At 35.9% G+C, this 18,487-nt stretch overlaps 1 protein-coding gene across 1 annotated transcript in view; it reads left to right on the top strand.

Moving 5' to 3' along the window:
* The window catches only part of LOC144346752 (short transient receptor potential channel 5-like), a 59,191-nt gene that overhangs the window by 26,635 nt on the left and 14,069 nt on the right, over nucleotides 1-18,487 (top strand). The window contains exon 2 of the mRNA XM_078007295.2: nucleotides 17,488-17,618. Within this exon, the coding sequence (XP_077863421.1) occupies nucleotides 17,488-17,618 (131 nt within the window). The remainder of the gene's footprint in view (nucleotides 1-17,487; nucleotides 17,619-18,487) is intronic.

Below are 18,487 nucleotides of genomic sequence, written 5' to 3'. Positions count from 1 at the left end.
AACCTTCAAGAGATCTTTGTTTTACGCGACGAGATACTGACACTAAAATTTTACACATGTCCCTGGGCAAAGTTCAATTCCTTATGAGTTAGGTGCAAGTAAATATGTGTACGTTTGTTTGTGTATGTAGTTCCAACAGACGCCATTCTCGACCGCATAGCGCGAAATGCGCGAATCGAACGCCTGCCACAGAAATCGAATGATTTTGAACTTTGTTAGCTCAATGTCAAAGTGCCGATCGCTCAGAGGAAAATATTGCCGTGAGATACACGTACTTCATCAAAATTTTCATCATCAAATGAGTATAGCTCATTATTAAGCGTGATTTGGCAAATCCCACGCGACGCTGGCGCCACTACGACGATGTGACCTTTGTTTATCTTGTTCGATTTCACGTTTTACGCGGGATTTAACAGTGAGCGGGAATTGCTATATTGATAACCTTCCTTTCGTTTTTCGCTAGTGGTATATTTGTACATATGTGCAGATAAACACGAGATATATCATATTTATTTAATTTGAACGGGTGTAGCAAGTTGTTGTAATCGAAGCGGACCGGTGAAATCCGATCAGAATGTATGTAGATGAAAATGAAGCAGAATATGGTACATTGCAATGATGGTTCCTAGCAAACAGTAACAGTCACTTGAACATCAACTGTCAACAATCAAATTAGCAACAATCACGGCGGGTTTTTGTGAATGCGTGTAGAGGAAACACGATGATAGAAGGCAAAATATTGTCTTTTGTTGCCAATCGATTCCCAGCAAAAATCTGCCCCTCTAAGTGAAAATAAGACAATGAGCGTTATTTCAACATTCAAGACACACTGCTGGTGTATCTCATCTATCAGTACTCATTATTTAAGTATCTAGTTATTATTTATATTTGCAAGAAAATACATCCCGTTGCTCTGAAATTGTCAAGCGAATGATTCGTGAAATTATTCCGCTCTCCCAGGAGCTGAAACAATTCAAATCACTCAAAGACATTTATTTTCCGGTTGTAAAAAAATTCATACCAATCAACTGATTCAATAATTTCCTTCGACAAAGCGAAAGATTCTTATTCACTTCGGTATATATTGTTTCATTTTGAACTCAAAAATGTTTTTAAGGTATAATAGTTAACATGAATTACGGTTAAGTGTAATAGTCTGGACCAATCACAAAGCCTTGGCGGATGAATTATGTTTGCATTTGTATTCCATAATCGTCAGTGTTGGCCATATCGTACTGCCGAGATTTGTAACTTGATATCGTGGGACTTGCAGACATTGCATCAAATATTTGTAGACATTGCTAACACTTGAAATGTTTCGCAAACGGACGCTATGAATCGTATATATGTATGAACACTGTATGTAAATACTGCCGATAGTATTTACTTAACGACCGTAAACTGGTCGGGAAACACACATGCATTCATGGCCAATGAACACAACGATAAAGACTTTACGCTTTCGACATCGTGAAATTATGTAATTTTTATGGAGGAAAATACAGTATTTTTACCAAATAAAATCATATTTATTAAAGTTATTGTTCATACATGAGTTGTTGTACACACAACATATATATTTAGCTGCTTCAGACATAATTCAAGACAAATAAAATGCAACAAGAATCGAAAAAATAACACATTTTTTTATCTTTGATTGTTATAAAATATTCTAAATATATTTCTGAATTCACTTGTCAAAATTGATTGTTATCAAGTCCCCAAATGAATTTCACAATGTCGAAAACCAAAGAACTTCTTTTGACAATGACGTTAATTTGTTTGGATTCAAATGTTTTTTTTGGAGGGATAATTAATAAAATGTCAATAAACACGCCCACAATTCATATTGTGCATTGTATTCAAACGAATGTTTACTTTCAAAAACATTTAAAACAATTTGAAAAACATAAAAAACAAACTATAAATTCATAAAATTTTGTTCAACGAGTATAGGTGTGTCGATGTGAAAGTAGTAGACTCAAATTGTTATACATTTTATTATTATACATCTGTCACCGTAAGTTACAGCGTGCCATAATTTTGCGGTATTTTACGGGGTATTTTCATCCTACCATATAAGGAAATGCGAATTCCAAATATGGAATGATTACGCGCGTAAGCGTCATCTAATAATAAAAACAAACATGGCCGCAATAGGGTTTGACCGGACTCCACACAAAAAAGTTCGCTGATTCTGTTCTAAACTGTTTGGATTTCGGCATTCCCATGATGTATCCTTGGAAGGAAAAAATGTATAATAACAAGGTTATTACGAGGATACCTCAAAGTATGCACTCAGACAGTACGCCGTCGCATCCACCTCCGCTGCGTGTCGGTCGATACTGCCGCTGTATTTTATTCGTATCCTCATAATAACCTCATATTCTAATGACTGAAACACGTCGTTAATTGTACAAACAAAACGTGTATCCCGCGGTTTTGCTTGTTGCAAGCCTGTATTGTTTGAATTATAATCGAATTCCCGTGAAGTATTACTCGGATATTACGTAATTTGAACAGATTGAACTGCTTTCTGCTTGTTTTTTTGTTTGAAACGGAATCGCTTTAAATGCCTCCAATCAATTGAATTGGCAGCTTCGTTCCTAGTAGGTCGTATTCGCACTCGCAATCAAATACGTAAATGTATTAAAAAAATGAGGACTGAAAAGTTGATATAAGCTACTGAAGTTTAATGAAGCTACGTGAAACTGTCAGTTACATAAGTTTTTTTTTACTAGGGACACTATGCTGTTATGTCTTTGCGTGTCCACTAATGGCAATGATTACGATCTATAATAATGGCTTATGTTTTAATGGAAATATTAAATAGCTACTGGTAGTTTGTTAAGCTAGAACTGTTTTGATTTTTAGCCCCTCGTTTCACCCTTGTGACATTTAGAGTCGATTTCTAGTTTTGAGTATTTCCTTTGCCCGGTAGACTACTCACCATTAACGATCACAGCGATAGAACCGTGATCTACCAAGACGTAATTACACATACACTTTACAATCACATTACGGGGAAACAGGCCACTCTTTTCTGTATGTGTTCAATAAAAACAGTTCTATAACAGTTTTTTACTAGGAACACTATTTTTTGTATGTGTATCGTCTTATATAAAACAAGTCATTGAAAATGACACAGTCCCCGTTAAGTTCTCTTTATGCTCGTCATATTAACGCGGAGGGGTTGTCGCGAGCATGTCCTTGGAACTTGAGTTCCAAGTGGCGTATAGTATACAAAAGATTGTTTATTTACATCAAAACACGTGTTTCGTGTCGTAGTAATATGGCCAAAATAAAAACAGCCGTTATTCGGCCATTTTTGATCTGATTATAAAACACACTGATATGTATGATGTATGTGCCAAATACGAATGAAAATGGTACATGAATTGTGGAAATATAGTAGTAAGGCCAAAAAGTCAGATGGCTGTCAATCGGCCATCCTTGACCAGATTTTGAAACAAATTGTCATGGACATGCATCCTAACATGTATAAAGTACATGTATGTACTAGGCACATGCAAAGAATGAACGGAATCGGTCCAATGGATTCTGAGATATGATTCAGGACGGATGCACGGACGCACGGACGCACAGACGCATGGACGCACGGAGACCGAATTATAAGACTAATAACGAATCAGTCAATTTTATAATAACATTGCTGGTACAGAGATGCTGAACCTATTGATATATGACCCAGCACCGAAACATAACATCTCCATTAATCTTAATATTTATATTATATGCCAAGGACGTTTTTGGTTGTGTAATAAGTTGAGGCATTTTGAAATAGGAAATACGTCAATACTAAACAGACAAATCTCGCGTTTCCTTTCATTACATTGTATCAGCTGGTCATCTATGTCTCAATATATCAAAGTAAATTATCTATGACGTTGAATAAGTAATGTCATACCGTACCGATAATACAATATTTGCACATGTCTATCGGCCATTTATGAAAGCGATGTTTTAAAGATCTAGGGGGTAATGTCTAATGTGTCTTTATTCCCAGTATCTTAGAAGGTCAATTGTATTGTGAATATTGTCAATAATATATAATAATAATATAATAGAATAATATACGTATTCTTTCAAAGTCTTATTACTCAGCAGATATTTGACGTCATTGAGAAAATAAAGTACAATAGCCCTGAGGAATAAATTATCATACTAAGCAAAACTAACCATATACCTTATGTATCCTCTATTGTTCCGGTAATTGCATTGATGATGTTTTTGCTTACCTAGCTTGTCATGCGTTTTATCCAATATTAGCCTTATTTGGAAGATCCTACTTATTTTGTAGTGATAGGCACGTGTATTTTGCTATATGGGAGAGCCGTGGCACATACAGTAGCAGAACATCACCCCTATTGATATTCAAGTTCATATTATATAAACAGTTTTTTTAATTTCATGAAAGATGAAAAACACTGACAAGCAAACGAAAGTACATGGTCGATCAATGGAGGGAAGATACATTCATCAACGCATGCAGCCAGGAAATGAAGTGAACATACATGGCTTCCACGGATTCGGACGCGACACCCGCATATATCATTCCGAGTAATAATCAAATAGTGCATGTTAGAAACTCATAATGTACATCATACAAGTGACATTGATTGCTCAGATTTTCCGTGTAACATAGTTATCATATTTACTTACAAGCACATTATTTTTGCCAAACCGTTTTTTTTTTAAATTGAAGGGCAAGTTGTTCCCCAAAAGGCTCTCAATTTAATCAGTTGGATTAGAAAAAAAGATGACACTGTCTTTTTGTATAAACTCTACACCAGTCTGCGCTACACGCCCTTGTACCACGAATAAACTGATAAATATGTACACCGTAGGTTGGGGATAGTGTTGTACAGATGTAGAAAATCGATCATGGTAAAATTGAAAATCTTGTACAATGCTGACCATTAAAATCAAATACAAGGTAAATAACCAGGTATGGAGAAGAAGAAGAAGCAACAGTTGTTCTATGGCTTCTTTGAATCATTGGAAGATAATCACAAAAATCACAATTCTTTTTATGAAAAGTACATCATCAGTATATCTGAATGTGAATGTGAATTATTTGCATCTATATTTTAAATTATTTTTACCTCAAGCCATACAAAAAATAAAATAATCAGCACGTGTTAATTCGAAGTGTAATGTGTCCCTATTGTGTATAATGTATATTTTACAAAATAACTGCCGGATTTATGTATTAGTTTTTCCCTGTATCATGCAATATTCAAAATACAATTTTGCAGACTGTTTTATGGGCATATTGAATGACCCAATACGATTTAAATGCCATGCAGTCAGACACGTTGTGTATTCACACATCACAACATTAACACAGCTATACAAGGGCACGTACTGACATGTAGGGCCCCCTAGCTACTTTTGTGATTACATATAGTAGTAATTCCTAATACCATGGCAACAGTTCTTCCTACGTTGTACATAATATATATTGCATGAACACATTTCATATAATGTAACTTTGAATGGAATTACGTAGCTGGTTGGTTTATGCATATATTCGCCGTTTGTACTATTGTACACTCAATGTGATATGTATTGTGAATGTATTTTGCGTCATGGTTATTAGATTTAAAGTAAAAATATCTGCGCGAATTGTGAAGACGTACTCGGTGATGCAAACAATTGAAACACATAAGGCATATAGATGTAAGATAAAACAATGTATTTATTCTCAATGAACAAACACAAATAGACTATAGCATAACCATTATTATTGTCTTTTCAGTCATAGATGTTTAGTCATATATGTGACGTGTTGTTGTGAGCAATATCTCTATTTTGTATTCATATTTAATGAGGTACATGCTATTTAACTAGAGTTACACGTTTTTTTTTGTAAGCCAATTAATGTATTGAGAAATTGTATAAAATCACTGTAAAATATTTTCTGCAGTTTCAGACATCAAAGTTTTTCTTATGTGGGACCCCGTTCCATTTTTTCTCGCAATCTAATTCAGCAAAGTATACTAGAGTTCTTGAACATCTGCTAGATTAATTTGTTGCGGCGTCTGGTCACTTTTTAATATTATAATTCAACTTTGTGTACTAATCGTCGTATGTCCGCTTAGTTAAACTACTGTTGTAATTTTTAAATTGATATAAATTGCACCTGAAAAGCCGATTTTTTTTCTGATTGTTATTTCCACAAACAAATCTAAGCCTGGTGTTATCCAGCTCTGTACCGAAGAATTTTTTTTAGTTTCATACATGTAGCTATTTCTATTGCAATATACCTTAGACACACATGGCAACCGATATCTCGCTGAGAGCGAGAGAGTCACGAGACTTATTTTGGCCCCTCAAATAGTGTGTCCATTCTACCCTGTCATCGCGTGCACTGTTCCAAATAGTGCATGAGTCAGTGGGACAGTGGACGCACTGACGGAAGAGAACGGAACACTATTTAAGGAGGGGGGGTCAAACACGTTCTCTCGTTCTCGAGATATCACTGGCCAATTGCGTCTACGATCTCTTCAAGTTGTCGCAAAGTATCTTTGTAAAAATTCGATTTTCAGCTTGGTAGATGAGAGTAACGGGATGAAACACAATAATTATAGTTAAGCTGTTGGAAAACTCTTTAAAAACGACACACCTCAGAGACAAGTTGGTAATTTGAAATGAGCGAGGGGTGTAGTATCCTAGAAAGCTCGATGGGCAGCGGTTAATTCAAATGGGGGTCTTTGGCATTGTATTAAGTCATGGAGACACTAATACTTGCGGTGTGTACACGTTTAGTTCGTATTTAGTGTATACTTACGGAATGTGACACTCAAGTTAAATTTGTTTTGACGTGAAGATAATAGCGATATGTCTCAAGTATTAGATGATATTCTCTTTATTGTGCAAATACCGTGTTTGGCCTTTTTCTCATCTGTCATTATCAGTGACGATTCAGCTTCTGTCAACACTCTGTCCAATTAATTACATGTATGAAATATCATTGTTTGTTTCAGTCCAGAGTAATTGAATTGGATAAATAACGACATAGGAAATCAGTACCTCACAACAACCTAGAGACTGCATTTGGCCTATTATATGCTGTTGTATGATTAATTTCCGGCACTTTAACCTCTCGCAGTAACGATCACAACCGCACGTACGTCAGTGGCAACAATGTTATGTCATAGTCGATTAACGTCTTATTTCAGTCCTAATGTATATCGTTTTGCTTTTGGGCAATGTATGCGCTGAATACATGTCAAATCAATTGGAAATCACCTTTGGAGTGTACGTTATTTATACATGAACGCAATCAAAAAAGATGTGAAACATTCGAATACACGGCAATGCCATTGTTTGTATTTTAACAGATGTAATTATATATTTCATCAGACCCCTGTTCAATTTCGATGCAACGCTAACATTGTAATGCAAATCGAGGTATTACGTAACAAACGCATTATCAGTAAGTGACTTGGTTAATTGCATTTCCAATGTCCGTGTTAATAACGCGCATTTGTTGAATGCAGAGTAATTACCAGGTATAACCACGGTTACTAGAAGACCGTGGTATAACAGAGATGTTGCAGCCCAATACATCACGTGATTCATTTGTCAGTATGATTTTCAGCGCCTACTCGTGCAAAGTAAAAATGGTCCACTTTGTCTTGAACACATCTGTCCGCCACTCAGTTAAAAAATGTCCTTTTAACCGCTAACCACGTAGACCCACAAGTACCGCCTAGTGTTAACGAGGCTTCCAAAGCCTAACGTAAATGTTAACAGAGTAGTCGCTTAGCAACAACCTCAAGGGAGGTGATATCTGCGATCCTCCACACTTTCAAGGAAATAAGAATTTGTACGCCTATTAGAACTTCAATTACACTTGAATAAAAATAGAGAACTGGATGCAGTTCCCATCTACACTTTGTATCAACTTTTAGTTCTAGTGTAAGGGTGATGTAATATAAATTGACAACATTGATTTGATGCTTGCGTTCGATCACCATTTGGAAATTAACAGATACAGATAATTTATTTATACAATAAGCTACACACTTGTGCTCAGTTTACCGGGAAATTTTGCTACATAATTTGCGATCGCCATGGAAATTATATTTAAAAGATAATATTCATAAGCACATAAATCAATCCATTGTTCAGTGACTTGGGCCAATGTCAGTCCGATGATAACATATTATCGGAATGTACGAAATATGTAATTGTCTTTACCTAAACAGTTACTAGGTCTTAGACTGCAGAATTACTCATCATTTCCATACAACGTCTACACAGTTTCTAGTTTCTAGACTCAAGACTTACTCATCATTCCCTTACCACATCTAGACAGTTACTTGTTTCTAGACTCAAGAATTACTCATCATTCCCATACCACATCTAGACAGTTACTTGTTTCTAGACTCAAGACTTACTCATCATTCTCATACCACATCTACACAGTTACTTGTTTCTAGACTCAAGACTTACTCATCATTCCCATACCACATCTACACAGTTACTTGTTTCTAGACTCAAGACTTACTCATCATTCCCATACCACATCTAGACAGTTACTTGTTTCTAGACTCAAGACTTACTCATCATTCTCATACCACATCTAGACAGTTACTTGTTTCTAGACTCAAGACTTACTCATCATTCCCTTACCACATCTACACAGTTACTTGTTTCTAGACTCAAGACTTACTCATCATTCCCATACCACATCTAGACAGTTACTTGTTTCTAGACTCAAGACTTACTCATCATTCCCATACCACATCTACACAGTTACTTGTTTCTAGACTCAAGACTTACTCATCATTCCCATACCACATCTAGACAGTTACTTGTTTCTAGACTCAAGAATTACTCATCATTCCCATACCACATCTAGACAGTTACTTGTTGCTAGACTCAAGACTTACTCATCATTCCCATACCACATCTAGACAGTTACTTGTTTCTAGACTCAAGACTTACTCATCATTCCCATACCACATCTAGACAGATACTTGTTTCTAGACTCAAGACTTACTCATCATTCCCATACCACATCTAGACAGTTACTTGTTTCTAGACTCAAGACTTACTCATCATTCCCATACCACATCTAGACAGTTACTTGTTTCTAGACTCAAGAATTACTCATCATTCCCATACCACATCTAGACAGTTACTTGTTGCTAGACTCAAGACTTACTCATCATTCCCATACCACATCTAGACAGTTACTTGTTTCTAGACTCAAGACTTACTCATCATTCCCATACCACATCTAGACAGTTACTTGTTTCTAGACTCAAGACTTACTCATCATTCCCATACCACATCTAGACAGTTACTTGTTTCTAGACTCAAGACTTACTCATCATTCCCATACCACATCTACACAGTTACTTGTTTCTAGACTCAAGACTTACTCATCATTCTCATACCACATCTACACAGTTACTTGTTTCTAGACTCAAGACTTACTCATCATTCCCATACCACATCTACACAGTTACTTGTTTCTAGACTCAAGACTTACTCATCATTCCCATACCACATCTAGACAGTTACTTGTTTCTAGACTCAAGACTTACTCATCATTCCCATACCACATCTACACAGTTACTTGTTTCTAGACTCAAGACTTACTCATCATTCCCATACCACATCTACACAGTTACTTGTTTCTAGACTCAAGACTTACTCATCATTCCCATACCACATCTAGACAGTTACTTGTTTCTAGACTCAAGACTTACTCATCATTCCCATACCACATCTAGACAGTTACTTGTTTCTAGACTCAAGACTTACTCATCATTCCCATACCACATCTACACAGTTACTTGTTTCTAGACTCAAGTCTTACTCATCATTCCCATACCACATCTAGACAGTTACTTGTTTCTAGACTCAAGACTTACTCATCATTCCCATACCACATCTACACAGTTACTTGTTTCTAGACTCAAGACTTACTCATCATTCCCATACCACATCTAGACATTTACTTGTTTCTAGACTCAAGACTTACTCATCATTCCCATACCACATCTACACAGTTACTTGTTTCTAGACTCAAGACTTACTCATCATTCCCATACCACATCTAGACAGTTACTTGTTTCTAGACTCAAGACTTACTCATCATTCTCATACCACATCTAGACAGTTACTTGTTTCTAGACTCAAGACTTACTCATCATTCCCATACCACATCTAGACAGTTACTTGTTTCTAGACTCAAGACTTACTCATCATTCCCATACCACATCTACACAGTTACTTGTTTCTAGACTCAAGACTTACTCATCATTCCCATACCTCATCTAGACAGTTACTTGTTTCTAGACTCAAGACTTACTCATCATTCCCATACCACATCTACACAGTTACTTGTTTCTAGACTCAAGACTTACTCATCATTCCCATACCACATCTAGACAGTTACTTGTTTCTAGACTCAAGACTTACTCATCATTCCCATACCACATCTAGACAGATACTTGTTTCTAGACTCAAGACTTACTCATCATTCTCATACCACATCTAGACAGTTACTTGTTTCTAGACTCAAGGCTTACTCATCATTCCCATACCACATCTACACAGTTACTTGTTTCTAGACTCAAGACTTACTCATCATTCCCTTACCACATCTAGACAGTTACTTGTTTCTAGACTCAAGACTTACTCATCATTCCCATACCACATCTAGACAGTTACTTGTTTCTAGACTCAAGACTTACTCATCATTCCCATACCACATCTAGACAGTTACTTGTTTCTAGACTCAAGACTTACTCATCATTCCCATACCACATCTAGACAGTTACTTGTTTCTAGACTCAAGACTTACTCATCATTCCCTTACCACATCTACACAGTTACTTGTTTCTAGACTCAAGACTTACTCATCATTCCCATACCTCATCTAGACAGTTACTTGTTTCTAGACTCAAGACTTACTCATCATTCCCATACCACATCTAGACAGTTACTTGTTTCTAGACTCAAGACTTACTCATCATTCCCTTACCACATCTAGACAGTTACTTGTTTCTAGACTCAAGACTTACTCATCATTCCCATACCACATCTAGACAGTTACTTGTTTCTAGACTCAAGACTTACTCATCATTCCCATACCACATCTAGACAGTTACTTGTTTCTAGACTCAAGACTTACTCATCATTCCCATACCACATCTAGACAGTTACTTGTTTCTAGACTCAAGACTTACTCATCATTCCCATACCTCATCTACACAGTTACTTGTTTCTAGACTCAAGACTTACTCATCATTCCCATACCACATCTAGACAGTTACTTGTTTCTAGACTCAAGACTTACTCATCATTCCCTTACCACATCTAGACAGTTACTTGTTTCTAGACTCAAGACTTACTCATCATTCCCATACCACATCTAGACAGTTACTTGTTTCTAGACTCAAGACTTACTCATCATTCCCATACCACATCTAGACAGTTACTTGTTTCTAGACTCAAGACTTACTCATCATTCTCATACCACATCTAGACAGTTACTTGTTTCTAGACTCAAGACTTACTCATCATTCCCATACCACATCTAGACAGTTACTTGTTTCTAGACTCAAGACTTACTCATCATTCCCATACCACATCTAGACAGTTACTTGTTTCTAGACTCAAGACTTACTCATCATTCCCATACCACATCTAGACAGTTACTTGTTTCTAGACTCAAGACTTACTCATCATTCCCATACCACATCTAGACAGTTACTTGTTTCTAGACTCAAGACTTACTCATCATTCCCATACCACATCTAGACAGTTACTTGTTTCTAGACTCAAGACTTACTCATCATTCCCATACCACATCTACACAGTTACTTGTTTCTAGACTCAAGACTTACTCATCATTCCCATACCACATCTAGACAGTTACTTGTTTCTAGACTCAAGACTTACTCATCATTCCCATACCACATCTAGACAGTTACTTGTTTCTAGACTCAAGACTTACTCATCATTCCCATACCACATCTAGACAGTTACTTGTTTCTAGACTCAAGACTTACTCACCATTCCCATACCACATCTAGACAGTTACTTGTTTCTAGACTCAAGACTTACTCATCATTCCCATACCACATCTAGACAGTTACTTGTTTCTAGACTCAAGACTTACTCATCATTCCCATACCTCATCTAGACAGTTACTTGTTTCTAGACTCAAGAATTACTCATCATTCCCATACCACATCTAGACAGTTACTTGTTTCTAGACTCAAGACTTACTCATCATTCCCATACCACATCTAGACAGTTACTTGTTTCTAGACTCAAGAATTACTCATCATTCCCATACCACATCTAGACAGTTACTTGTTTCTAGACTCAAGACTTACTCATCATTCCCATACCACATCTACACAGTTACTTGTTTCTAGACTCAAGACTTACTCATCATTCCCATACCACATCTAGACAGTTACTTGTTTCTAGACTCAAGACTTACTCATCATTCCCATACCACATCTAGACAGTTACTTGTTTCTAGACTCAAGACTTACTCATCATTCCCATACCACATCTAGACAGTTACTTGTTTCTGGACTCAAGACTTACTCATCATTCCCATACCACATCTAGACAGATACTTGTTTCTAGACTCAAGACTTACTCATCATTCCCATACCACATCTACACAGTTACTTGTTTCTAGACTCAAGACTTACTCATCATTCCCATACCACATCTAGACAGTTACTTGTTTCTAGACTCAAGAATTACTCATCATTCCCATACCACATCTAGACAGTTACTTGTTTCTAGACTCAAGACTTACTCATCATTCTCATACCACATCTACACAGTTACTTGTTTCTAGACTCAAGACTTACTCATCATTCCCATACCACATCTAGACAGTTACTTGTTTCTAGACTCAAGACTTACTCATCATTCCCATACCACATCTAGACAGTTACTTGTTTCTAGACTCAAGACTTACTCATCATTCCCATACCACATCTAGACAGTTACTTGTTTCTAGACTCAAGACTTACTCATCATTCCCATACCACATCTAGACAGTTACTTGTTTCTAGACTCAAGACTTACTCATCATTCCCATACCACATCTAGACAGTTACTTGTTTCTAGACTCAAGACTTACTCATCATTCCCATACCACATCTAGACAGTTACTTGTTTCTAGACTCAAGACTTACTCATCATTCCCATACCACATCTAGACAGTTACTTGTTTCTAGACTCAAGACTTACTCATCATTCCCATACCACATCTAGACAGTTACTTGTTTCTGGACTCAAGACTTACTCATCATTCCCATACCACATCTAGACAGATACTTGTTTCTAGACTCAAGACTTACTCATCATTCCCATACCACATCTAGACAGTTACTTGTTTCTAGACTCAAGACTTACTCATCATTCCCATACCACATCTAGACAGTTACTTGTTTCTAGACTCAAGACTTACTCATCATTCCCATACCACATCTAGACAGTTACTTGTTTCTGGACTCAAGACTTACTCATCATTCCCATACCACATCTAGACATTTACTTGTTTCTAGAATCAAGACTTACTCATCATTCCCATACCACATCTAGACAGTTACTTGTTTCTAGACTCAAGACTTACTCATCATTCCCATACCACATCTAGACAGTTACTTGTTTCTAGACTCAAGACTTACTCATCATTCCCATACCACATCTACACAGTTACTTGTTTCTAGACTCAAGACTTACTCATCATTCCCATACCACATCTAGACAGTTACTTGTTTCTAGACTCAAGACTTACTCATCATTCCCATACCTCATCTAGACAGTTACTTGTTTCTAGACTCAAGACTTACTCATCATTCCCATATCTCATCTAGACAGTTACTTGTTTCTAGACTCAAGACTTACTCATCATTCCCATACCTCATCTAGACAGTTACTTGTTTCTAGACTCAAGACTTACTCATCATTCCCATACCACATCTAGACAGTTACTTGTTTCTAGACTCAAGACTTACTCATCATTCCCATACCTCATCTAGACAGTTACTTGTTTCTAGACTCAAGACTTACTCATCATTCCCATACCACATCTAGACAGATACTTGTTTCTAGACTCAAGACTTACTCATCATTCTCATACCACATCTAGACAGTTACTTGTTTCTAGACTCAAGACTTACTCATCATTCCCATACCACATCTAGACAGTTACTTGTTTCTAGACTCAAGACTTACTCATCATTCTCATTCCACATCTGCACAGATACTATTTTATAGATTCAGATGTTATTCCCACTGTCATGATTATGTAACACCATAACTGTCTTCTGTGATGTTTTGTCTTTTGGTATGCAGAGCCGTCTTGATGTTATTCAGCCCAATCATTATGATATGCTGTTCCGTTGTTATGTTACATAAAATAAAAATGAGACTGCATACCCAATCTTTATGTTATGTTGTACCGTCTTTATGATACACAGCCCAGTATTTATGTTATGTAGTCATATATTTATGTTATGCAATCCTGTTTTTATGTTATGCAATCCCGTCTTTATACGCTTTGCAGCAGCTTTCCTTTTGGTCTGAACAACGTCGTTACTGTAGTGCAAATGTGCAACTCCAATATGAGTAGAGATATGAATATGAGGTATTCATGATATTCTATTGTTTTAGTGACGACAATATCCTGCAGTATTTGTTCCACAACACGCGATATCTTTTGATCCGTGTTGTTTTTGATCCCATACACAAATTGCACAAAATATCCCGAGTCGAAACTTTACGTGGCGCCATTAGCCGCTGTGATTAGTTCTGCATACCTGATACTTGATACGATCTCTCGACCCTTTCGTCCTGGAATCTTTGTAGTAAAGTTTTATTAAAATATGCACCATTTCAAAAACCGTACCATTTACACAACCCAGCGAAATAAAAAAAAATAATGGCGTAAACTACATTGCGGTAGTACTTTACGTCTATCACCACACGACCACACATTAAGATTGAAAGCAGCACACCACAGTGGCTACCTACAGACCTGTAAGACGTACGCGCATTATAACACAATCGGTGAGGCGTACGCCACATGGCATACAAATGATGCTCTATAACATAAAGAAAGGAATACATAACATAAAGATGGGACTGCATAACATTGAGATGAGACTGCATAGCATTAATACGTGACTGCATATTACCGGTACAAATACAGAACTGCATAACATTTATAATACGAGACTGCGATTCATAACATAAATACGAGACTGCATATTATAAGAATAAGACAACATAACATAAAAATGGCACTGCATAACATAAACATGTGACTACATAACGTAAATACGGGACTGCATAGCATATATACGAGACTGCATAACATAAAAATGAGACTGCATACCGCATACATATAGATGCATAGGACTGCATACATAGAGATGCATACATAGACTACATACCATAAATACGGGACTGTGTAACACGGAGATGGGACTACGTAACATACATACAGGACTACATAACAGTCAGTGCCGCTCTTGGTGAAATGCGAAATACAAAGCTTTCTTTGTTTAAAAATAATGATCATACTATTAAATTCAAGCTCTGGAATAGTGTGGATAGATCATGTGATTAAAAGTAAAGTTACCTTTATTTTAGCTTGTACATATTGGACAGAATAACACAATTAAGAGTATACGTATTTGCGTCCAATGAGTCCTTGACTGAATGACAGCTTCCTCTTAACCAATTAGTGCACTGTGTTTTGACTGCATTGTGCCACTTAACTATATTGTGTATGTCGATTTCAATATGTTTCATTTCTAATGTGTTATATCTTCATGTATATTGGAACATGAAGTGAAAAAGTAAAAAAAAAAAACACTAAAAAGTAAGCTAAAAACTGCCTGTTGGGTTTCTATCACCAGCGGACCCAAGGCATGCCACACGGGTTACGGCGTCGGTCGGTCTTGTTGTATCAACGAATACTCGCGCACTTAATATGCAAGCGCTAGCGAAAGTTGAGATTCGAATATAAATGAGGGTTTTGCTTATCGTCGCGTAACAATACTCAGAACTGTGTTGGTAGTATTTTCCTGGATGACCAGAAACTGGAATAAGCAAGTATGATTTATGAAATAGAAAAAAATGCATATTTCCAAATTGCAATTTAACAATTCAACCAAGATTGAAATGCACGTGGTATACGTGACACCACGTCGTAGTCTTGATGTATGACAATATGAAACATATGCACCATAATGATGTATGAATAATGTAATCCACGTGTACACACTGATGTTAATTGTGATTCATCCAGTAATACCACGTCCGTTCCGTGTATAAGATTCTGTAAAATAAATCTTGATAATGATGGAATGTTTGTCTGCATATTGGTGTAAACCACGTAATCGGTGTGAGGCGAACGGTACATATAACATAAATGGAGATACCCATTACCAACATTTGGGTCGCTTTATTACTTGACTACTGTTCGACGTTGTTGATTAATTTGACGCCATATTATCACCATTTACCTGCATTTCTGGTTTAAGAAAATAACATCATATAATCTTAAGAATTTATAACTGGTGACGATGATTTATACATATTCGATTTAAATTTAGAAATGAAAATGAAAATGAAAAAAAAAAGTCTTTTGGTGATTACCCTAATTGTATGAGTGTATAGGCACGCTGTCATACGACACACAGACAAAGGACAGTATTTTTAGACGAAATTGTACTTTCAGACGACATAATATTGTCAAACGACAGCAAGTATTGCCTAACGACACCTAATTAACAACATGTATTATTTGCCGACGACACCAAGTATTGTCAGACGACATTATAAATAATAACCCCAAGATTTACGAATGCTAAATAAAAATAATAAAAGTTAATAGGGTACCTAATTTATTGAATTTTGCCATTCTAGTACAACAGGTCAACTAACACGAAATAATAATGTTAAATTTAAAAAAAAATATCAACAGCAGTATTACAATTTTCATACATGTATTTATTGTATTATGTAAAAAAAACCGATACGGCACATTTTAATGTCATTTGCTAGATTACAAAGACGGGCAAATGTGCCAGTTTGATTTTTGGGAAATATAATATTTTCACCTTGATAATATTTTTCATTTTTTGGTTTTAATTTTGCTGTAATACATTTTTCTTCTTCTAAAGTACACATAAACTTAATTATAACCAAGAAATAAATTTTGTGGTTCATTTAGAGCAGGCGAGAAAGCCAATTTTTGGGCCCAATTCATTTCCTTGTTATCGTCTGCTACGTCTGGATTTCATGAATAATATTCACTTGTATGTACATTCCCTATTTTTAAATAACTCTGATTACATGTTGTATTTCGTCCTGAAATGTAATTATGCCGCATCCCCGGGTTTTCCATACAGACACCATTCTAATTAATTTGCGCTTCTGTATTTTCTATGGCAGATATCTTAGAGTTGTTGTTGAATCATAGGTCGATATCCCTCGGCGATGCCTTATTGCGAGCAGTTGATATGCAGTTTACTCCAGCGGTGAAAGCTATATGTAACTGTCTACAGAAAAGACATCAGACACCGGTAAGTGGAGAAAATGATAATGGATAGGTTTAAGGAATGGGTCACTTAGCTGATAAATCCATGGGGTGCCGTTCATACATTTATTGATATATGGTGTTTTCTTATATAATTGATATGCAAATTATCTGTACACGATTTATGCACTATTATTGATTCCCATATAATATAATATAATATAATCTATGAATTGGTGATATGGACAAAAGTATATAAAAAATAATTAACAAACGCGCAATTTTGTATGAATTTAATATTGAAATACGTTATTCGTAAATATTGTTTTTATTACGTATATAAGCGATATTATGGCATTTGCTGTTAGAGCGTCAACATTGAATGTATGTAATGTTTTTTTGTGCTGATAATTATTTATATACGATTTAGTTGTGTTATATTTATAACAGCGATCAACATTGTATATAAATAATTAATGTACTATATTCTATTACATGCAAATAAATTACGTAATTTATTATACTAATTATTTGTAATAAAATTGTATTATATTTTTTGAAATGAATTTACCTGTGATTAGATTTTTAAAATATCGTGTATCGTATTATGGAGTAAAAGAAACCTCTAATCCTGATAGTGAGGATTCATAAATTCAATTATTATACATCTGTCACCGTAATGCCATAAGTTACAGCGTGCCGTAATTTTACGGGCGGGTGTTATTTTCGGGGTATTTTCATCCTACCATATTAGGAAATGCGAATTATAAATATGGAATTATTAAGCGCATAAGCGTCATCAAATGATAAAAACAAACATGGCTTGACCGGACTCCACACAAAGAAGTTCGCTGATTCGATTTCGCCATTCCCATGGTGTATCCTTGGAAAGAAAAGATGTATAATAATAGGTTT

Source organism: Saccoglossus kowalevskii, chromosome 18, assembly GCF_978046115.1.
Source record: "Saccoglossus kowalevskii chromosome 18, keSacKowa6.1, whole genome shotgun sequence".
In the NCBI taxonomy this organism is placed as follows: domain Eukaryota; kingdom Metazoa; phylum Hemichordata; class Enteropneusta; family Harrimaniidae; genus Saccoglossus; species Saccoglossus kowalevskii.
This window is presented reverse-complemented; position numbering and strand designations above follow the sequence as displayed.